The 24360-nt window shown below is 42.5% G+C and overlaps 1 protein-coding gene across 8 annotated transcripts in view; it reads right to left on the bottom strand.

Moving 5' to 3' along the window:
* The window catches only part of STK39 (serine/threonine kinase 39), a 109739-nt gene that overhangs the window by 1907 nt on the left and 83472 nt on the right, over window positions 1-24360 (bottom strand). For all 8 annotated transcript variants that reach the window (XM_083577271.1, XM_083577266.1, XM_083577272.1 and 5 more), the window contains exons 15-17: window positions 15389-15441; window positions 12360-12428; window positions 4946-5010 (exon numbers count right to left, since the gene is read on the bottom strand). In XM_083577271.1, the coding sequence (XP_083433397.1) occupies window positions 4946-5010; window positions 12360-12428; window positions 15389-15441 (187 nt within the window). The remainder of the gene's footprint in view (window positions 1-4945; window positions 5011-12359; window positions 12429-15388; window positions 15442-24360) is intronic.

Here is a 24360-nt window from a genome sequence, read left to right as displayed (position 1 = left end):
TGTTACTCCACCCTAGTTTTCTCCTCCTATTCCTTCGTTGTGTTTAACTGTTGTTTATAGAATTACCCTTACTTGCAGATTGATTTTAGTATTGAATTTTTTAAAAAATATTCCCCAAAGCTGTACCATTCACCCTTTTTGTTTTTCCATCTTGATTTCTCATTTTGGCTATGAGATTTGCAAGTTCTGCAAATTATTTTAGTTTATACCGTCATTGTTCTTTAGTTGTATATTTTCCCCTTTCCAACTTCTGGCATATACTACTCTGGCTGCTGCCATCACGTAGAGAAATAAGTTATGAGCCTTTGTGGGGATCTCATCTCCAATGATCGTTAATTGGAAATCTTCCGCTTTTTGTTTCTGTTTTGGAAATGTGATCTGGAGAAATTTTTTGAGTTCGTCATAAACCATCCCCCAGAATTTTTGGGCAAGTTTACACTGCCATCACATATGGATAAAGGATCCCTCAACCTCTGAGCATTTCTAGCATATATTAGACCCTTGTCTGTACATCTTAACAAGTTTACTGGGGGGGGGTGAGAACTATGTTTTTTTACACCTTCCAATACAGACAAGGAGCAAAATATCTCTCTTGTCTTAAGTTCAACCAAGCAGCCTTTGGTCTCTAACGCAGCAAGGATTTATTCGTGGTATATCCAGTGCTATTTTTCTAGAAAAAGAGGTGCTGGAACTCACCACGAATGCCTCCCTTGTTCTCTTAGAATGGCAATGGTGCCCACCTGAGAGGTGCCAGAACTGAGTTCCAGCAGAAAAAAAAGCCCTGGGAATATCCTACTCCTATTCCTACTTTCTAACACCAATAAGTGTTAAGAAAACCCTTGCATGCTAATATTCACTGCCAAAGGGGTATCTACGAGAGTGGGGGATGTAGCTTGAATCATGACACCTGAATGGGTAGCAGGTGGCAGCTACCTGTTAAAAGGGGGTTGGACCTGTGTGTTTATGAGAAAAAGTTTTAGTAGTTAAACCAGGAATAGCCAACATACCACCCGTAGCATGTGAAAGGCACCAGCTCCCAACAGCTTCAGCTAATGTGACTGAAGCTCCCTCGGTCCAGTATACCTGAAAACGGCCTCAGTCCAGTATACCTGAAGGAGCGTCTCCACCTCCATCGTTCTGCCCAGACACTGAGGTCCAGTGCCGAGGGCCTTCTGGCGGTTCCCTCGCTGCGAGAAGCCAAGTTACAGGGAACCAGGCAGAGGGCCTTCTCGGTAGTGGCGCCCGCCCTGTGGAACGCCCTCCCACCAGATGTCAAAGAGAAAAATAACTACCAAACTTTTAGAAGACATCTAAAGGCAGCCCACTTTAGGGAAGCTTTTAATGTTTAATAGGTTATTGTATTTTAGTGTTTTGTTGGAAGCCGCCCAGAGTGGCTGGGGGGGACCCAGCCAGATGGGCGGGGTATAAATAATAAATTATTATTATTATTATTATTATTATTATTATTATTATTATTAATAATAATATGTTGTTGTTGTTATTGTCAGGGACAATAGGCATTGTAGACTAACGACAATGCTTGGCAGGGGGTTGGACTCGATGGCCCTTGTGGTCTCTTCCAACTCTATGATTCTATGACAGCTTGAGGGTACTATGTTGGCTACTCCTGCTGCAAACCATTTTCTTTATGTTTCAAAATGCAAGACCTTTAAATATGCAGTGTTGGACTTCTCCCCTGTTCCAAGCCTGCCCTAGCCAATTTCCTGGAAAATGCAACAGGGCTAATGTAGCTGACCTTCATTAACTCAAGTTCGCGTTTGTTTTATCAAGATGCGATAGATCTTTGAATCAATATTACTAATTAAAACAACAGCTTGGAGACACACACTCCCCTCTCCCTATTGAGGGCAAGCTGAAAAATAAGCCACAGTTGTCCGACATTTTAAATCAGCAGAGACTAATACGTTTGTCAAGAGCATAAATTTAGCACTTCTGCAATTAACTACCCTGTGTCAATGATCCCAAGTGTTAACATGTCCTAATCGTTCTGTGAATATATCCATTTTAAGCCATTCTTGAATAGGCTTCATCTATTGCAGGCAGAAAAGAATTTTGTTGTTGTCTTTAAAAAAAGCAAAACCTTTTTTTTTGTTATTATCTCATTGAAATATCATTAAAAAGATAAAAGAAGCAAGAGTATATATTATATAAATTTAAGAAGTTTTTGAAAAGCACCTCACAGCTAAAAAAAGAATCTGGGAACAATTTAGGTTTTATACCAGCTATTTCAATAAGCCTGCCTAAAGAAACAAATGTCTCTTATTGGATGCCTAAAAGAGAGGGAGAATTGCAAGGCAGGTTCTGAGAGCCCTGCAGTTCACATTAAACTCCCAACCATCAGGGCTTCAAAAGGACACATCACCTGACATCACTATGACATTAGGTGATTATCAGGAGTGGCTCCGCCCAACCGTCAACTTTGACTTTCCAGGGGTAGGAGGAGATAAAAGATCTGGCCCTCCAACCAGAAAAAGTTTCCCATCCTTGGTCTATGTCAGTCTTTTTCAACCTTATGTTCCCAGATGTCATTGGACTACAAATCCCATCATCCCTGACCACTGGGTCCTGCTAGCTAGGGATGATGGGAGTTGTAGTCCAACATCATCTGGGGACCTAAAGTTGAAACAGACTGATCTAGATAGACAATCAACTACATTCAGGTACAACCGGAGTCGACCAGCCCTACACACACTCTCAATTATCTTACGAACACACTCCTGTTATCCAATACCTCTGCATCTGTGGAGGGCCTCTTGAGAAGATGCCTTACAGCCATCTCAATCAGGCCAGGCAGCAATACCTGCTTCTCCACAGAAGCATTAATTGCTCCCTGGACCCACTTGCCCAGAGCCTTCCAGCTAGCTTTCGTTAGCAGAATGTGTGTGATTACAGCAGCCAAGGTGCCTTAACATTTTGGCACTTGAATTCATGTTATGTGTAAAATTGCAATCATGGATAGATGGATGGATGGATGGATTTATTTATTTATTTATTTATTTAATCAATCCTTATTTGGGAACAGACCATCTAGTAGAAGCATAGTAATTTCCTTGCTGCTTAGTGGCTCACCATTTTTAAAATAATAAATAACTGAAGAGTTTCCTCCCAAGCACTGTTTCCTAAATGAGGCCATACATTTCCCCACAAAGCCTTATAGAAAGGAAGCATCTGAAAGTAAGTTGTGTTTCTTTTGCATCTAAATTGCAACCCACCATAGCTTCTGCAGCACTTATCTTCAGAGCCCAATGTAGACAATACCTTTTTTTTAAATGCAAAAGCACTGCATTTATGCGAATAAATGAAATACATTATTGATTCCAAGCACTGAAAGGAGGTTTTTTTGTGCAGAATGTAATACAGAAGCACATCCAATAATAAACACTTTTTACTGAAATCTACTCATTGCAAGCTATAAATGTGGCTGCTACTCCACCACAATCCCCCTTTCAACATCTAAGAATTGCACTAAATTCTGAACTGTATGTAATCGCTAAGACAACTGTTGCTACATCATGGCTTCATGTTTATCTTGAGTAACCTGAATGCCACCCATATTACGTTATAGCCCCGACAAACCAATTACATCTATGGTTCACTGGCTCCCAAACACAGCCTTGGCATAAATGACCGTTATTGTGATTTGATGGCTTTGTATGACAGCCTCTCACCTGGGCCATTCTACAGTTGCTTCCTATCACATGTCGCAGTTATCTTTCACAACTAAACAGATCTTAGTCAACTGGCTCCACCAGAACGCTTCTTTAGAACCACCGCTGCGATCCATTTTAAATTACTGGACATATACGTGTTAAAGCTACAATATTAGAAGATAGGAAAACAGTTTTCAGATCCATGTTTCCCAGTTTGGCTCCTACAAAATGTATCACTAAAAATGGTGGCTCCGCAGCAGGAACTTTTTACCTGCACAACGTTTTTCTGGCAAGTGATCCATGAACTCTCCAGTTTTGCTGTTAAATCTCACTTGTTTCTTTCACTCTCCCTTAGCAAATAGAGCAGAGAACATTAGCTCCTCGGTATCGAATGGTGTGGTGGGGGTCTGGGAAAGGGGAGAATCGCTCACAAATGGAGAAACGCCCCACATCAGGTAGGAGCTATTTGCAACCCATCCCAAATTGTTCAGAAGGGTCCTCTGGAGAGGCTTTTTGAGGTGGCTGCAGAGGGACGGAGGGGAAGGCAAACTTTCCTTCTATGAACCTCTAAGTTAACTTATCTTACTATCCAAGCCACTATGCACCAAGGAAGGAATTGACACGTTTAGCTGCAAGTTTATGAACATGGAGAATTAGCAGCGCCCGTGCAACTAAGTGCATGCTGTGTAAGAAGTGCAAGCCACCATTTCATCTGACTAAACATGTGGTGCTGGCATGCTATTACTGCACTCTGCATCTCAGGAACAATGCAGTGCTTATTGCACTTCAAGCACAGCACCGTTAACACAAGACAACAGCAAGTCCCCTCCACAAAGAATACTTCAGATTCTGCTCTCTTTATAGAAAATACTGTAGAGCCATTGGTTCAGCTGGTCCCAATCAGAAAGCCTTGGCTATTTTCCTAAGTAATAAACCTGAGACATCAATAGTCGCTTAACTTCAAGAGCAGCTGTTGAGTCTTTGGATACATATGCCAAGTTTGTTTTTTTCTCTTTGCAATTAAGTAGTGCTGTTTTCTGCAAATTATCCTTTCCAGTTAGTGAACTGTTTGTTTTTTCAAAAAAAGAGACCATTAAAACTGTTTTCTGCTTTCCTGTTTCAGTTTGTGTAGGGTAATAAAATGTTGAAAAGGTCAATGTTCAGTGCAGAAAGGCAGCTAATAAAGCACTAGAAATTAAGAAGACCTGGCTCAAAAGATCAGTAATTGTTTTTTATTTATCACATTACTTTATTGACCACAGTACTGTACTTACCAGCTTAAAGGTTAATGTTTTCAAGGCCTTGGGATCATCTACTATTTTTTGTAAATTAGCAGCAACTGAGGAAAACAAAGCATAGAAAATGGAGTACACAGAAAGCAACATGGTATACAGTTAATCATTGAATACATTTATTCAGGAGAAGCAGAATAGTGCACTTGTAAGAAGCTGCACCCCAAATTACACAAATTTCCGCTTGATTGCAACAGATGCATGGCAAGCACCTGCTCTATTTCCTTGTGTCCTGATTTAATATTTGTCCTCTGTAGATGGATCCTCATGGGGGGAAAATTGCAAAATTTCATCTTGATATGGTTTCTGTTCTAACATTTTCGCAGAGCTTGTTTTGTAGGGACCAGGACTTAGAAAGACAGGAAAATATATATTGTATTAGTTGCACACTTGCACTCAACTTCTGAAGACTATGATAATTTAATAGCCATTTCAACCCAGCATATTAAGTGGGTAAACAGAATGTTATTTATAGCTTTAAAAAGAGAAACAACAGGGTAGTAATTAACACACAACCCACAAGACCATCATCTTCTGTAGGACTGCAAGTTTAAAAAAAGATCTATATGGCCTAGTTTTCTTGCTAAGTAGTAGAAGAAATAGATTTATTTTTTAAGGGGAAAGTGTGGGTTTTTCTCCCCACTAAGAAGAGGTCTGAACTTTATATATTCTAAAAGCAGAAAAATAATAGTCAGCTGGCACCTTCTAACTCCTGAGTCTACAGCTTTTAGCTATTCAATGCTAATCCCAGGAGGTAAACTTTCATTTTATCTCTTGTGACCCACCAAGTTGAATTTAGCTCACCTGTCACCTCTGGTGCCCCACCACCAACTTCATTACCCTTCTGTTGCTGTCAGCTGCCTGGTATGGTGAAGATGGGTGGTGTTGATACTGTTTTCTAGCACCTAAAATACATGGTCCCTGGGCTGCACTTGTCTTGGTCAGTTTGAAGAAATGTACGTCTGCTCTAAGAGTAGTGGATGAAATCACAAGTAGCATCCCAGTGGCAAGTTCACCATCACCACCACTGCCCTAACAGCATTTAAGAATATACTTATTAGAACACGCTTGTGAAAAGTATTTGCAAATGTGGCAGTAGCAACATGGTGCAAACTTTACAACCAGGATGCTTCAGGCAGCATGTCAAATACGACATGAGCTCCACCCCAATCCAGCCTGAGCTTGATCATATGCAGTCAAATACTCTTAAGTCACAAACACTGTTTGCTTTTAAGTGTCATTGCTCCCTTCCTGTCCCTTCTGTTTTCTTTTAACGCGAACAGTAATTTTGTTCTCTGGCTATTAGAAAAACATCAGTGTGTTGACAATCATTTCTTATTGTAATTCTGTTTCTCTTCTAGTTATGTGCTTACATAAGCAATCTTTCACTCTTTATTATGATAAAATGGGCAAATGCTGTGCAACTACCATCATCCCAGCCATGATGGTTGGAACTGGAGTCCAACAAAACCTGGTTAGTCCTGCCCATGTCCCCCAGTGATAAATTCAAGCATCTATCAAAAAGTAAGTTGTGCCACATGGGTTTTATGATATGTAAAAACAAATTATAATGAAGAAACAAATAGAGATGCAACGTTCCTGGTGTGAAGTCTCATATTTAACAGTCCCTAGACCTCATCCTCCCAAATCCTTGGGAAAATTAGCCACTCCGGAAAGAGGCAGTAGAGACAGACAATGGACAAAGACAAGACGGTAGCTCCTCCTCTCCTCTGAGTTTGATTGTGAGCAATTCCCACTCCTGTTATTTCTGCCCATTACTGGGAGTTATTTAAGAGTTCAACAGGCTAGGCTAGGCTGTTCATGTTTTCAGTGGTGAGCATAAGGTATAGCCCAGCTTTAGAAGTATGAAGAAACCATTGGAAATTACTTCGTGTTCTTTGACAAGCATTTTAAGATACTTATTTCCGCATTGATCTGATGCCATTACTATGTTAATTTTGACATTTGAAAGTCGTTGGTTCATTAAACCTGCTGCACTTCAAGAGTAGAAGGAACTGAATTTGTGATTAACTAGTTTCCAGAATAACTCAATCAGTCAGCCTTTATCCAAAGTTTTCTTGAAAAGAAGGATCCCAGCTGAGGCAGCACTAGGTGAAGAAAAGCAGTACTCTCACCAAAGAACAGGGCCACAGTAGGCCCAGATTAGAGACTCACAGAATGAAAATGCCTTGGTTCAAGTTTCTTTGCTGACCTGGGGGGGGGGGGGGAGAGAGAGCGAGCTTCACAACATTTCAGCTTGAGCACAATATGCAGAACTTGTAGTCAATCAAGTTTTACTCAAAGTAGCCATGCTGAACATGTCTGTTAGGGTCATTCATTTCAATGGGTCTATTCTGAGTAAAACCTACTTTAATATTACCCATAGATATTGATTAAAGAAGTTTCTATACAATACTGGAAGTGCCTTGTGCATTTTTCCATGCTCACAAAATCTTATGTCATAATAAATCTGTTAGTCATCAAAGGTGCCACAAAACACTCTTGTGCTGGCTACAGTTCAGACCAGTGGCATAGTGTGGAGGGGCCACAGGGGTGGTTGCCCTGGGAACAAAATTGTTAGGAGCACAAAATTTCAACAGCCAGTGCTGCCAGTGCTTCAATGTGGGCTCCATTGAAAACGGCTTCTGCATGTGAACCTGGAAGTGACCTCTGCAGACAAGGAAATGACTCTTCTTATCTCTATGGCTGTGATCTCCTGGGTTACGTAGATGCCATTAGGCAGTTGAATGCGCATGTGTACTCCATCCGTTACCCAGCCACCCAGCGCTCCAGCGGCGCCGGGCTTCGGTAACCTAGGCTATGACCCTGGTTCAGACTCTCCCACAGCCTACATTCCACGTCAATACACACAAGAGAGGCTCAAAAGGCAGGTTTGCAGTCATGGGAGAACACTTGAAAAACATACACAGTACAGCATAAAGTACTTGTGTGGGTTGTTAAAAATCAAGGTGTGCCACTTCATACCAGCCTGGCAGTTATCAATCAGTGCCTCCATTGTCAACATCTACCATCACTTTCATAAAACTGACTACTGAAGAAAGATCAAGCAGAAGCTCTTGACAAATTTCAGTCCTTATATTTTAATCAAAACAGGAAATGTTATTTGACGACCAATTCCTGTTAACTCAAGGTATCTCCCCTGAAGAAACTATTTTGGGTTTTGAGATAGGATGCAATGGCAGATAGAGGTGCAGATCAAGGGAACGCCTGCAAGTAATCCCTGCAAATTGCACTGTCAGCTAACTGTTAAGAAGAGAAGCCACACTTTGCTCAGAAACATCATAAGGTTAAAAATAACCTCTGATGTGCACAAGTACAGACACACATTCCTGTATTTCAATCCTAGTTCTGAGCAGAAAAACTAAAAGGGTCAAATGGTTTCTCTCCCGCATTGATTCACTGCTCAAAATGGTCACCTGGCACAGCAGCTTTTCCTTAAAAAATAAAAGCTGTGAGATTGTTACAGGGGGTCTGCTGTCCAAAATTTAGTTTAGCCCCCAGTTACATTATCAAATTCTCTCTGAGGAATACTAAAGTGAATCCTGATGATTTGTGAACGAGGTTTTGAAGGACAGGAACACACAAAGTGTAGATCAAGAATAGGTGGGGAAATTAATATCACTATTTTATCCAAGAAGCAACTTGAAAAAAATACAAGAGAGAGAGAGAGAGAGAGAGAGAGAGAGAGAGAGAGAGAGAGAGAGAACCTAAAGCCTTCTGAAACAAGGATCAAGTCATGAAGTTTTGAGACAGAGAGTGCTTTGTGAAAAGGGTTTCTGTTGTGTTTTGTACCCCTGGCCATGCATGTTACTGTTTCATGGCTTTCCCGTATCTTAACGATTCACAACGCATTAAGGAGCAGGATGGAAAGCTGCGCAAAAAGACATCTAAATTCCATCTTCAGCTAGATGTATGTATCAAGAGACGGAGGTGTAGAAGACGGGGAAATAAATAGGCAGGGAAAATGATGAAAGCAGAAGTGGCAAGTCTTCAGAAGCTTTACAATATTCTCCTGTGCTTTAACTACAAATGCCATTGCAAATTAGGCAGAGACTGTATGCAGACACTTTGATCTCTCTTTTAATATAAAAATGAAGCAAGCGACTTTTACATTACGAAGGCAAACCATGCCATGGAGCAAGTCACTATGGGATTTTTCAAGAGAAAGAATACTGTTATTTTCATATCCTTAAGCAAATTCACTCTTATGTGTCTGACCAACCCGACTGAAGTATGGCGAGAAATTATGTTAAAGTGCGCTATTTCGGTTAACCTTTTATGCCTTTTCTTTTTAAACACATTGCGCAAAGACTAAACAAATAATTCTTCTTTACTCAAGTCTCACCAGAAGTCGATGTCATATAATATTTCAACCCCTCTTGGTTACCAAGGCATAAGCCCCCTATCATCTTAAATATATATATATTCAGAGTAAATTCAAAATGCAAAGCTTGCTGTACAAACTTCATAGGATGAAGAGGGCACTGGAGAAAATTCCTTCAATGATATTTTACATTTATTTTACACCAGAGATTTCCCAGTCAGCTTGTCAAAGCCAGTTGCAGTTACCATCTTTGTTACCTATTTATACAGGCGGGGTGCTTAATCTGTAGCCTTCCAGATGTTTGTACGACTCCAGCTACCATCATCCCCGAGAACTGGGCGATGCTGGCTAGGGCTGGTGGGAAGGACAGCCAGTCAACACCAAAAAGGTTTAAATTAGAACCAGAGGGCTCAATTTCTCACTTAAGTAATAAAACCTATGTCTAGACTGAACCACTTGACTACAGGTGGGGGGGGGAAGGGGCGTCACCTGACTGGTTAGTTCTCTACACATGAACGTTTCATCCACATACCAAAGTTAGGATCAGGAATAAAGGTTCTAACTTAAAAAGCAAGAACACTCATGACCCAATGGCTTTGGAGGACAAACAGCAGGTCTGGTGTGTGCTATGGGACACTGTTCCAGATTCCCTCAATGAAGTACTTGGCTGATGCAACAGGAAGAAAAAGGGGCAGAGGTAAATGCCACTTACCATCTCAAACCATTACCGTATTTTACGCCCTATAGGATGCACTGGTCCATAGGACGCACCTAGATTTGGGGGGGGAATAAAGGGGGGGATTATTCCCCCCCCCAGGCACGGGGCTGGGGTGGGGGAAGCCCGAGCTTCCCCCGACCCCAGCCCCCAGAACGGGAGCCAGAGTGATGCCGAAGCTGAGCGCAGCTTTGGCATCGCTCTGGGAGCTTGTGGGGCTGGGGGTGGGGAAAGCCCGAGCTTCCCCCGACCCCAACACCCAGAGCAGGCTGCCGCCCCAAGCCTTGCGCGCCCAGCGGGACCTGCCACCGGGTGCGCAAGGCTTGCGGACATCTGCCTGAAGCACGGGGCGTGCTCCACAGCGCACCACGTGCTTCGGGCTGCAGGCTGCTGCCTGCAAGCCTTGGGAGCCCGGCGGGCACTCCCGCCGGGCTCCCAAGGCTTGCGAATAGCTTCCTGAAGCCTGGAGAGCGAGGGGTCGGTGCGCACCGACGCCTCTCGCTCTCCAGGCTTCAGCGAAAGCCTGCATTCACCCCATAGGACGCACACACACTTCCCCTTCATTTTTGGAGGGGGAAAAGTGCGTCCTATAGGGTGAAAAATACAGTATCTTTCTGCTTCTGTAGCTTCAGGTGTGTGTGTGTTTAGGCAGAGGTTGGATGGCCACCTGTCATGGATGCTTTAGTTGAGATTCCTGCCTTACAGGGGGTTGGACCAGATGGCCCTCCGAGTCCCTTCCAACTCTACAATTCTATAAAACCTACTGGAAGATCAAATCTCACAAGGCTTTTATAGAACTTGAGAGTTTTGTCTGCACTTTGATCTGGTACGCATGCTGAGACCCTACCTGCCCGCAGACTGTCTCGCCAGAGTGGTGCATGCTCTAGTTATCTCCCACTTGGACTACTGCAACGCGCTCTACGTGGGGCTACCATTGAAGGTGACCGGGAAACTACAACTAATCCAGAATATAGCAGCTTGACTGGTGACTGGGAGTGGCCGCTGAGACCACATGACACCGGTCCTGAAAGACCTACATTGGTTCCCAGTACGTTTCCGGGCACAATTCAAAGCGTTGGTGCTGACCTTTAAAGCCCTAAACGGCCTCTGCCCAGTATACCTGAAGGAGCATCTCCACCCCCATCGTTCAGCCCAGACACTGAGGTCCAGCTCCAAGGGCCTTCTGGTGGTTCCCTCCCTGCAAGTGAGGTTACAGGGAACCAGGCAGAGGGCCTTCTCGGTAGTGGCGCCTGCCCTCCCATCAGATGTCAAAGAAATAAACAGCTATCTGACTTTCAGAAGACATCTGAAGGCAGCTCTGTTTAGAGAAGTTTTTAATGTTTGATGTTTTATCGTGTTTTTAATATTCTGTTGGGCGTCGCCCAGAGTGGCTGGGCAAACCCAGCCAGATGGGCGGGGTATAAATAATAAATTATTATTATCTACAGGTTGCTTCTCTGCATGGTTCAGCTGTAAAGTGGAATCGCAACGTACCGGTTGCTTTCAGTCAGGGTGCTTTGGGAACTGATGGAACCTGTTCCTTCCTAAAAAAAATAAATTTAGCTAAACAGCAATCCCTGTAGGAAAAAAAACCCTGAGAAGATTGTTTTGGTGAGAAGAAATGTCAGTAAATCAAGTCGCACACACCAGTAAGCAAGTAGCTTATATGCATTTTTGGCAGACACTGGGAATCTTCCCTCTTTAATGAGTTCATCCAATAGGCCCTATCTTTGTATCAGAGGAAGTTGAACACTCTCTTCTCTTTCATTTTCTGGATCTCCTTCTCATGTCTATGGGGGACACTGGAAGGTTATGAGAACCATAAAGAAACCTCATTTTTCTTAGGGACAGGATGTTGGTGGCCAAAAGATATGTTGGAGCCTTTTGTAAGGCCTATTTCTGTGAAAATCTCAGCCTGAAATGCTGCGGGGTGTGTATGTTGGGGTTTTTTTTGGGGGGGGATCAGAAGAGAAGAAAACCTCATACTTTTAGAAGCATACGGATAGATCCTAACACCACAGATACAGAAGAGTTCCAGATGAAGCTGAACATTTTATGTTATCAAACAAGCAAGAATTCCACCACGAGGCAGAGATAATCACTGAAGCTAAATAAAAATATCTTAGTTAAACCACACTGAAGTACCGTATTGCTTATTTATATTAGAAATCATGCTGAGGATTCCCTTGAGAATCGATGGTAGTCAATGAAGTTTTGATAACACGGGTCCTTTTTGTGCAAAACCAAAGAATAAGAGAGGTTGTGAATGGGCCCTTATCCATTTAACCATACTGAGTTACAGCAACAGTGTAATTTCAAAACGAAACATGATTTACCTATGACTACATCGTGGCCGTCAACCAGGCCTGCAGAGAACAGCTCTTGAGAAACGCCATCTGCTGTGTCTGTGTGGAACGTGAAATGAATATGTATTAGTCATAATTAAACTGGGGGGGGGGGGGACAAAACAAAACAAAAATCAATAAGCCAGGGAAATTTGTTTTAAAAGTAATTTTAATCTATGGACGTCCATTACCAAAGGGTGCTTAAAACCAAAACTTATTTTTGTTAGAGGCACCATGTACTCCACCACTGATAGTTCTCTCATTTTCTACACACATTCAAAAGCACAGGGTTAATTGTTTAATTCTTCACCAATCCTATAAAGCTCCTTTGTTTAAGCCAGTGGAATTCCTCCTCAGCCATGTAATTAGGTATCCACATTGTAATGAATGTAGGAAAGTTAAGGGGGCCTATGAAATAAACAGGGCCTGAGAGCCACACGGTCTTTTTCCATCCCTCACTTTTAATAAGAGCTTTCAATTCAGGACACAAGGAGCAGCTAGACCCAAATTCACGAACAGCTTCAGAAGCAAGTGTTTGCACTGGCTCAATCTAAAAGTGTTGCGGGGGGAAAGACAACACTCTAAACAACTTTCTCCCCATGATTGATACGGTCCTGCCTACAGGTACTGAGTAGCGTATAAGACTTCCAAGACTTCCATGATCTGTGTAACCCTTCAATGCTACGACATTTTAGTTATCTCAACTAAAAGTAACATATTCCTGTATTAGGACTACAATGACATGGCAGCACTTGATGCCACAATAAATAAAAACCCTAAATGGATATGTAAGGAGAGAGGCATGTGGGCAGCTGGGTCTTCCACCACAGAAGCTCTAGCAGCCATATAAACACATGCTGCTGCTGTATGTTTCTCCCCTAAGTGACTTATGTCTTCAGCGCTCAGATTTGCTGCAACAAAAACTTCAAAAAGGAAAGCCCTGTTGAGTGCATCGTTCTCTTTTGTGCAGGCAATGAAGTCCAAGTTTACCGTTTACTTGGTGAAAAGGTTAAGATTGAACAGCTTTGGATAAAGCCTTCCATCATAATATTTCGTACATTGAAAGTGTTTAAGTTCATCAAGATGGCTTTTGGAAGTGTGTACGCTGTTAGGGCAGGCCCACAGTTTATGCAGCAAACGCAAACTGGATAGCTCAGTTGGTTAGAGTGTGGTGCTGATCATGTCAAGGTTGCAGGTTCGACTCCCGTATGGGACAACTGCTTATTCCTGCATTGCTGTGGGTTGGACTTGACGATCCTCAGGGTCCCCTCCAACTCTTTAATTCTAGGATTCGATGAACTGCCATGTGCAAACTGCTACTTCCCATCACAAATGCAATGTTCCAGGGTTTCCGAACATTGCACAGCATTGCTGGCATACTTGCATTTAAAGGCAGATGCATGCTTTACATACTTGTTTCATCAGAACCAGGGTTTGTGATAAAGGACATGTGTTCTGCAGAGAATGTGACTCTGTTCTTAAGTACTGCAAATGGCTTGACCATAGCAATAGGCATTAGGGGTGCTGTATGGACCTTTGTAACAAAAGGGGGTCAACCCCCGGCTAGTATCTATCTTGGCCTGAATTACTATATCACCACCAAATGCCATTATCACCCAAAGTTAACAGCACTGGAAGCAAACATGCTACAAAAAATACACCCGCTGGATCTTGGTGTTCCCAATAGAATTTTCTTACCCAAAACCACTAAGGTTTCAATGTAGCTCCTAATACCTAAACAGTCCTAGTCAATCTATTTATATGCGACATTTTCCACATGAAAGGCAGCTTACAAAAATAACAGCCTAAATAAAATACTCCTAATAGGTAATCAAACTTGCAATCTCCCTACAGCGCTAACAGTTCTATAAGTAACAGTTCATTTTAAATATATTAAATAAAATTAAGTGAGCATAAAAACTTACCAGCAAGCCGATTAATATCCAAAAGTAGTCCTAGAACTACTAGAACAGCAACTTGCAACCTCCCCACCCGACTTTTTCAGAAGATTCAAATGGCCAGAACCATCTTTGGCAGCCCCTCCCACTTTGAAGCAGTGGCCCAAAGAGACGTCATTTGCACAATCTTATTACTACTGCCCGGGCTTTCATTGACCAGCTTAACCGGCAACCTGCAACTGTGGCACAGTGCAAGAGGCAGCATGGGAAAAGCTGTACGAGAAGATGACTCCCTTTTTAACAATCCAAGGAAGTGTAGATTCGTGCATCGCAATGTCAGAGCCATTTTCTTGCACACAGACTTCCTCGAAGTAAGGAATCCTGATGACAGGAACAGTGCCATGCAGGCAAGTTGCCACAATGGCACTTGGGAGATGGCAGCCTGACACACAATGCAGCCAATTCTTCCCCACCCCCCTGGGTCGCAAATGTGCTCATAATGAGAAGTCAACTGTGCTGAAGCTTAGTACCCAAGATGGTCCCATGTGGTACCTTTGGGGCACATCGATAAGGAGTCAGCACTAGGCGAAACATCCTGCAGAGATGAGAAGAGCTACAAGGCTGCAGTGTCTCCCTGCAATTGAAACTGCTAGATTGTACCCTAGGGGGTCGGTTAGTAGAATCTTCACTGCCAAGGCTCCCACACTCTTTATATTCTGCCCTGCAGTTAACAATTTTTACATAGCCATCACTTATTGGTATGCCACAGTAACTCATACGCTGTACAACTCTGGGGTCAGTTATCAGCAGGATTGCTTTGAACTGCGCACTTCATTACATTAATTTTCAGAGAGACTGATAGAGTGCTCTCTTTCTCGTTCTTTCCCTCTCTCTCTTTCTCTCTTTAGTATCCTCTACCTTGAACCAAAACATTCCACAACTATGCCACTAAAAATTTACACACTTGGCACTAGTTTTGTTTCAGTTAAGTAGCGTAATATAAAACATTTGGTTGGTACAAGCGATTTCACAGAGCTAATTTATATTAAACTATAAAGCAGAAATCAATTTCCGAAATACCATTTGGAGCCATAAAAGCATAATTTCAATTAAAAGTCTTACCTCTGCCTGGAGTAAACTCAAATCGTATGTCATTAAGTTCCTTTCTGGAATTCCTGGAGGGAGAAAAAAAGGAGCCACGGTAAACACATCAAAATGTAATGAAGTGCAAGCCTTGTGCATTCCAAATGTATTCAAGCTTCATAAATAAGTTGCTATTAATATGTAGGCAGTATTTTGCAGTTTTATGGCCTTGTCTTTCCCCAAGTGCATCACAAATGCACAAGGGCATCAACACAAGGGAAAACCCTGAAAGGGGGGGGGGGGAGTTTAACCATATTGCATTTTTTTCAAATAAATCTAAAATTACACACGTCTACATTCAGTTTTATGAGCATCCAATTTTTTTAAAGAAAAAAGTATGAGAGAGAAGTAAGTTTTGTTCTGTACCAAAAGAAGTATAAATATAACTCAGCACTCTCTCCCTGAATAGTAAAGGGCTAGATTACAATCAGAAAACTCAATTCAAGTTCCTCCAAGTTTTTGTCTTGTATTTCTACCCTTATTTCTGAGTGCAACTGTGCTTATACATAAGCTTAGGGCACAGGTGGGAAACCTGTGACCCTCCAGATGTTGTTGCACTCCAAATCCCATCAGAATAGCCAATGGTCAGGAATGACGGGAGTGGTAGTCAAAGAACAGCTAGAAAGCTGAAGGCTCCCCACTCATACATCGCGAATTCTATATTCTGCCACTGAAATGGGAGGGGGGGGGGAACCATCATAAGGGGCTGAATCCACAGCACTGTGCTGCCCCAAGAGCTTTCAGGCATTCTTTTGAGACTTTATTTTCACAGCATCACTAAGCTGAAGAGGAGTAAGGTTAAATGAGACGGAAGAAAACAAACAAGCATTACGGAATCAAATTCAAGAGAGAAGTGCTATCGCTTGCCCAAACACTCAGCAGAGCACGCTAAAGTCAGCAGGTTAAGTTATATTTCTCTTTCAGTTTTATAAGCTGAGCTTTCAACAAAAAATTAGTCTGCACATCTGTTTTGAAAAATGCTGCCCTTCTTACGTAAAGGGAACTTAATACGTAGGGCTGCCTCTGAAGACAGTTCGGAAACTTCAGCTAGTACAGAATTCAGTGGCCAGGTCACTTACCGGAGGAAGAGGGTTACACCGATCTGGTCTGACTGCACTGGCTAACTATTGCTTTCCGGGCCCAATTCAAAGTGCTGGTTTCGACCTACAAAGCCTTAAACGGTTCAGGACCGCAAGACCTCAAGGACTACCTCTTTCCATATAAACCTACCCGGACCCTGAAATCATCTTCTGAGGCCCTTCTTTGTGTGCCTCCTCCCTGTGGGGTCCAGAGGGTGGCAACATGAGAAAGGGCCTTCTCTGCAGTGGCTCCCCATTTGTGGAATGCACCCCCAGGGAAGTTCGCCTGGCACCTTCATTATACACCTTTAGGCACCAGGCAAAAACGTTCCTTTTTAAGCAGACCTTTGGTTGATTTCATTGATGTCCTACGCCCTTTTGAAATGTTGGGGAATTTAATAAATAAATTAAAAAAAAAAAATTCAGGAATGGGCTGCAAGAAATCACTTGATTTCAGCCTTGAGATCACATATGCAAAATTCAACTAATCAGCAGGATGATTCGGGGGTGGGGGAGTGAAAACCAGCTCACCTGGGCAAAAGTTGGATCACCGGGTTTAGCTACTTCCCAACGGTGTCCTTTACTATGGCCGCCCCTCACACCTGTGGGTACGTAGATTGCAGAAAGGCCACACAGTTAAGATTGAAAAGGCCATGGCTCAGCTGCAGACCACATGCTTTGCATGTAAAAAAAGTCAAAGTTCAATCCACGGCATGTCCAGGTACACCTGAGACATACTCCCTGAACCCCTGGGGAACTGCTGCCAGTCAAGTGTAGAGAATACTGAGGTAGATGGATTAAGGCAGCAACTTCCTGTGTTTCTGAAGTCCTGCTCCTGAAGACACATTTCATTAAGAGACAACCTCCTCTCCTCACCTTCCACTAAAAAACAGAAAAAGGTATTGTGCATACAGACAGCTCCAGAGCAGCACGAGACTAATTTCACTCCTCTTTCCTCAATTCATAGTGATAGGTGTTTTGCTAGTACCATAAAAAGTTCGGTAGCGCATGGATTTTGTAACAGCTTTGTATGTAAGAATGCATATAACATAAGGAGATATTAATCCTGGCAATCCCTTCTAGAATACGCCTGAAGGTAGTTAACATTAACATGTTTCTATTTAATTCCACCATTTCTTTTAACATTTTCACTGAGTTCTGTGTCAATCTGCCCATGCAGGATAGAGCATGTTTAACATGTGTGCCACACACAACGTAAACAACTTTATGTTCTGATAATGCGGCTAATTCTGCACTTCCACTTTCATATTGATTGACACTTTCCCATTTGTCAATAAAACAATCTCCTTTGCCCGAGGACAGAAGTGGGGGCATAGGGAGAGGAAAAAAGAAGACAGCCATCTCATTTTGGAAACAGCAAGTGGGCAAAGACCAGATACAAACATAATTGCTGTAGAGCACTTTTTTCCTCTCCTGGCAAATAGCTCAATCTGCTTGAAAAGCTAATAGCAGTGAAATGTGTTTTGCGGTCCATTATTCTTCTGTTCCTCAGCATGGAAACTGTAAGCAGACTCATATTTCAGTGTACCAGGCCATGAAGTCTTGCTGTGGGAAAACTAAATCCAACATCCAGGCACGCTCAGCCATGACTCAGAACTATTATCACTTGCTAAACACATATTAAGAAAATGTCACACAGTCACAAAAACACGATCACGCAAGAACAACAAAAATGGATTGGCAAGACAACAGATACAACTTTTGCAAAATGAGCGCAGCAAAAGAAGTATCCAGCTGCTAAGTATAGCAGGCGCGATTCAAAAGGTGAATTAATTTCTTGTTATCCCGTTCTTTAGTCAGACCAAATGGATATTGCATAGTGCAGTATTATGCAGCCAAACAACCATGCAGAACTGTTTCGATTAGTGAGAGGCAATGGTAAAGTTCATTTGCTGCCTTCAGTAGCTCCGACCATTAAACAGAAGGTTTCTTTTATTTTGAAGGGTGGAAAGTAGGAACTTTTCAGAGCTCACAGGAAGTATCAGATCTGCTCACAAGATGCTGGAGAGAGGGGGCTTTAGCTGAAAGCCCCATCTATTCACTTGCATCTGGACTCACACAGATGTCCCTATGAATATTAGGGGTGGAGAGAGAAGCAAATGGGCTTCTTGAACCTCTCCTTATAATCTAAGAGACAGATATAAAGCTACTGTTAGTATGAGCCAATGCAATATGCAAAAAGAAAAGAAAATATGACTTTGGATGCTGAAAGTGCAGCAGTCTACATGCAGGTGTATAATGTGAGTTACTGAGCTGTCCAAAAAGGTACTGAGTTCGATTTACCTTAATAAATTGCATCAACCATTTATATGTGATTTTAAAAAAAAATAGAGGGGGAGAGGTACTCAGCTGTTGAAAAAAACGAAATTGATCATTCACACAGGTAAAAGCGACAAGGTTAAAAACAAAAATTTAAATGTCTTACAGCACAAAGTGCAATCCCGCAATGCAAAAATAAAAAAATTAAAAATGCCCCTCAGTACTGTCCACCGAGAAGAGACTATTGACTGTAATTTGCAACTTACGGCTTCAGAGAAATTAGGACCTCCTGCACAAACACTTGACTTATACTCTCTGTGGTACCCCAAAGTTCTGTTTTCGCAAACCCGGAAACAATAATCTCTGACCTTTGTGTTTCTACATGCATTCTATATGCAAGGTGGAGTTGCCAAGGCCCATAGTCAGGGTTTTGAGATCTTGCTTCCTAGGCTCTCCGCTGTCTGGCACAACCCCAAAGCTAAACTGTTTGTCCAACAGCAGAGACCCTCTGGTACGGCCCATAAACACTATTTTAACACAAAACACCACACCCACCTACCCAATTGAGGAGGAATTGTGGCATCCCTACTCTCTCAAAACCGGGGAGAATATTGGTGGATGAGGATATGGCAGTGTTTGTAGATCTCCAGATCTCTCCCTGTGTCCAGGAGGAGTTGTTTTGTAAAGACGTTTGTTTCATCTGGATCTCAGTTCCTTCTTCGTTCTTTTTTGTACCCCTTGAGATAGCAGTTACAAGAAGTGACAAGAAGAGGTACCACTAATCAATGCACCATGGCTAAGAAACTAACTGAAGAAACTGTGGCTAAGAAACTAATCAATGCACTGTGGCTAAGAAGACGGGCCATGTACAGCTTGCAAAGGATGTGATAAAGGCCACTAAAAGGGGCAAACAACAGAGTGGTCAAGACTCTTTTCAGGGTAGATGAAGCCGAATGCAGATTTTAAGACAGACAAGTTTGGGCTCAGTGCACAGAACATGTTGGTACAAGCATTAGGGAGGGCAGTGAATGTGTGGCCCTATGAGGGAGTCAAATACAGCCAATGAGCAATGGATGGCAGAGAGCTATCTTGACTAGATGCTACTGAGTGCCTTGTTGGCACGACGATTGCTTAGCCAGTCACACTCCTACTGGAACAGCAGAAGTTTCCACCAAAAGGTTACATGGCACAATGGTGTGTGCAAGATCCATTTCAGCAACTACACCCATCTCCAATAAACCCCATCCTTCTGTTTCCCAACAATCCTTCCATGGCCTTAAATCTCAATATTGACTTTTTTACTGAAATTACTTAACATAGTCACACCCATTTTTGTATTAATCTGATCACTTGAGACAGGTTGATCATGGGATAAATGACATTTACAACAATGACTTTAAAAAAGGAGAGTGCCTGTAATTAGGAGGAAAATCTCTAGTGGACTGGATCAGAGGTGAGGGAGCGTGCCCGCCCCAAACATCCCCGGACACCCACATTCAGAGGGTGTGATGTGGAAGAGGCAATTCACCCAAAATTCAGTGTATCTAGGTCCACATCATGCAGGTCCACAATTGCCAGATTTTGTGTGGAAATTGACCATGTGGAACAGGCCTGAGTGGGCTGATTTTACTCTGGTGGATTCTGTTCAGTATTTATTCCCCTGCACAGACAGCAAGAGACCTCAGAGGTGAGACAAGCTGGCTCGCAATCCCCTCCAATGAGAGGTATCATTGGATCCGGTTGAATGCAGCTTAAATACATAGTGCAATTATTCTTTGAAAAACTCGAGGAAAACCCTAATAAATGATCCATTGTGTTCCCTGGTCTTTCCAAACATGATTTTCCTTCCCAGCTTCTAAAAATCCACTCGAAATGCAAGAGCAGCAAATAATATATTTCTTTTTCTATGTCTCTGGCACTACAAAGCTGAATAAAATTGAGTGTAAAAATGGGATTTAAACCAAGGTACATAAAACCCATACATCCTTAAGAATAGCAGTGTTCTATAACAATTATTTGGGCAAAGTGCTTATATTAATCATTCATTATTTAGAGAAGAGCCCCATTCTAAAATAATTCACTCAACAAGGATATAGTAGGAAATTACTTGCATAGTTCCATATCTATATAGTAAAATATTGGCTGCCAGACCGCTGCATTATAATTCCTTATTCCAGTTTAATACCAAGAGTCTTACTGATTTTTGGTCATTTCGCTTTTTATAGACAGCCTCATTCATTCCCATTTTTAAATGGACTGAGTCCTCACACATAAAAATACCTAGAACTCGCATTCATACTTCAAACTGACAGGCTCCCATGTACATCAGCACTTTTACTCGGTTCCCTTGTTATAAAGATTTAGAATGTAACATTTCTTACAGGGCAGTCCATTTTCCCAACCTCCATTTTATCTTGTTCCTTCCATAATTCCTTCCATACCCTGACCCTGTGCACTCTGCAGGCTGCCTGTCCTTCCTCTGTTCAGAGCATCTTTCCCTATACACAAACTTCATGGGACTGATAGTGGCTGGAATTACCACTCTATCCTTCCAGAAAAATATTGGTTCCAACCACATTCCACACTATGCATCTGGAGCAAACATACGTGCCTTGGGTTGCATACAGTGTATGGAATCCAAGGCTGCAATCCTATGCACACCTACCTCAGGAGTAAGCCCCGGAGCAAAGCATGCATAGAATTGTGCTACATGGCCTCAATCCTAAACTTTAAAATGGCAAGTCTTGCTGAACTCAGTGTGACATACATCTGGGCAAACACTCTGCAGATCAGACTGTACGGCTGAAGACATTTCACCCCGCAACCGAAGTGCAAGCTTATTCCAACTGTCATCTCCAGTCATGCAGATTTCCAGCATTTTGTAGTGGCAGTGCTTCAAAAATCCTCAAAGCCTGTTAAAGGCTGCAGACAAATGTTGCATAAAGGGATGAGCATGCACACCAGATGAAACTATCAGGCAGCATAGATGCTGTTTGTCTCCAATTCTCTTGGATGTTGTTTGCCGCCAACCTAAGACGTGCCGTAGTCTAGCATAGAGTCTTCATGAAATAAAAGCACCCGGGCTAATGTCTGATGTGGCGTACTTTCATTTCACTTCCCCAGCTCCTCATAAAAAGGGGGAAAGGGGAGAGTTTCAGCTAACAGTATAGCACAATGGCTGTGCTTGCCATTCACAACACTGACCTCTCTACAAGAGGAAAGTACTGTAAAATGCAAAAACAACATAGCCTCTAGCTGCTGAACACTACCAAACAGTACACAAACCAATAAACTTCTCCAGTGGGCTAATTCTACCTTTCTATGTGGAGGCAGCATTCACAATTTGTGTTTTTATTATCCAAGAGCTCTGGGTAAAATAAGTTGGGGGAAAGATCGCATGATCTCAACAGACAGAACCACCAATTAAATGTAAAGATATGCTTGCAGTTGCCATGAATCTCTACTCGTTAACTCTCACTCAGCTGGAAACGAATCACCGCTGGGATTGAACCCATCAACAATTGGAGCCACAACACCTCAGGCCCAACGCAAATTCCTCCCTGTGCACACAGCTCTCTGCAATGCTAATGTGAAGACACAGTTTTATACTTAACTCTAGTTAGACCTAGGAGGATGAACGGAATAGCCTTTACAATTGCACACCTAAGGAAAAGAAAATTCTTTTATAATCCCCACGCAACAGGGAACTGGTGGTGTTCTCTAACAACATGCCTTTTGTGATGAATTTGAGACCATTACTACACATTGCGGATGAATCCACATGGCTACTTTACAATCACTGTGTTATCTGCTACACATATTAGGCAAGCTCCCCTCACACCCCAAGCAGCAGCTAATGAAAATATCTGATGGGAACTTAAAGCATATTTCTATGTATTCTAGCTACCCAGCATGTAGTATATAAAACAAATAAAACCCCAAATCCAGAAGACAGGCTTTGCAATGCAAACATGTCCATGGGCTAGACCAGGGATGGAGAGCCTCAGGCCCAAGAGACCAAACGGGGACCTCCAGGCCTCCCTATCTGACTCTCTGATGATGCAGGCTACAGTGGTACCTCGGGTTACATATGCTTCAGGTTGCATATGCTTCAGGTTACAGACTCTGCTAACCCAGAAATATTACCTCGGGTTAAGAACTTTGCTTCAGGATGAGAACAGAAATCATGCAGCAGCGGCAGCGGGAGGCCCCATTAGCTAAAGTGGTGCTTCAGGTTAAGAACAGTTTCAGGTTAAGAACAGACCTCCAGAACGAATTAAGTTCTTAACCCGAGGTACCACTGTACATCCCTTCTCCTCAGGCCACATCCTTCATTGGCCCTGTTTCACCCCACAAGTGGTTTTGCCTGGCTAAAATGTGCACATGAACTCTGATAATACTTCTTGCCTGCCTGCCTGCCTGCCTGGATAATGGAGGGTTCTGTGAGTTTGTGTAAAAACTAGCCTGTTGCACAAAGATGAAATTTACATTGATTGCTCTACCCACTTTGGTTGCTGACCCCCCACACAACGAGCACGCGGCCCTTGAAAGTCTTCTCAGAAGGGATGTGGGGCTTGGGGTGAAAGAGTTCACTGCAGCTCATAACACTAAACCATGGCTGCTTTTGCATATAGTCCTGAACCAATATCTTGTTCCAGTAGACTATGATATCGTGACCTAAAATTTTAAAGGCCTATACCAAAATGTGTATTATCATACTACCAGTTCCACAACCCTTTGGAGATTTTGGGAGGTGAGTGGGGGGAACAGCGAGAAGCAAAAATCACTGCCCCCTCCCACCATTTCATATTTCTCCCAATTTGCAGAAGCTCTTGTAGAACACCAAAGGTTGAAATAATCTCACTCTTATTCTTCATCATCATTAGGCTCTTACAAAAATCCAGACTTTAATTTCTCTAAATTATCCACTTAAAATGATGGCTGTCCTCTGTGACTGAAGGTGGCAGATCGCCTGTACAAGTTATTGGCTTGCTCAACAGCGCTGAGATTCCATAACGCCTGGTTTCAATATCATTTAGTTCTGCTAATTTCAAAAATGTCATTTTAAATCCGGTCACCCCAATTTGGCACAGTCATTGCCTAAGTATTCTCAACACCAGCGACTGTTATGATGAAAGCTATCAGAACACACCACTATCTCAAGTCCTTCCAAAGTCTGTTGAAGATCAGTGCCATTGTTCCAAGGGCTCTTTGACCATGTTTCAAGATTTGAAATCACTCTGCTTGGAAAATGTGTGCAGGCACACATGGTGCTTGCCTGTTCAAAGATGGTACAACTAAGTCAATATTCAGCATTCCTCAGAACAATCGGCACAAGCATTGATAGGAGTTATGAAGTCAACTTGCTTCCAGTGTTTCAACCAGAGATTGCAGTCTTGCATCTCCTGAACCAGTGAGCTTCTTCGCACACGAAAACCCACAAAACATTAATGTGCATTGAATCTGGAGACTCACTGGGAAGATGATGGGCATATTCTAACCTTTAAGGAATTAGACCTTGTTTGGGCTGTAAGATGTGGCTTTACTTGGTGATGTTGTATGTCTCTTCAATAGAAGCGAAGAATTTGATAG

The sequence above is a fragment of the Podarcis filfolensis genome (genome assembly GCF_964270895.1).
Source record: "Podarcis filfolensis genome assembly, chromosome: 1".
NCBI lineage: Eukaryota > Metazoa > Chordata > Lepidosauria > Squamata > Lacertidae > Podarcis > Podarcis filfolensis.
This window is presented reverse-complemented; position numbering and strand designations above follow the sequence as displayed.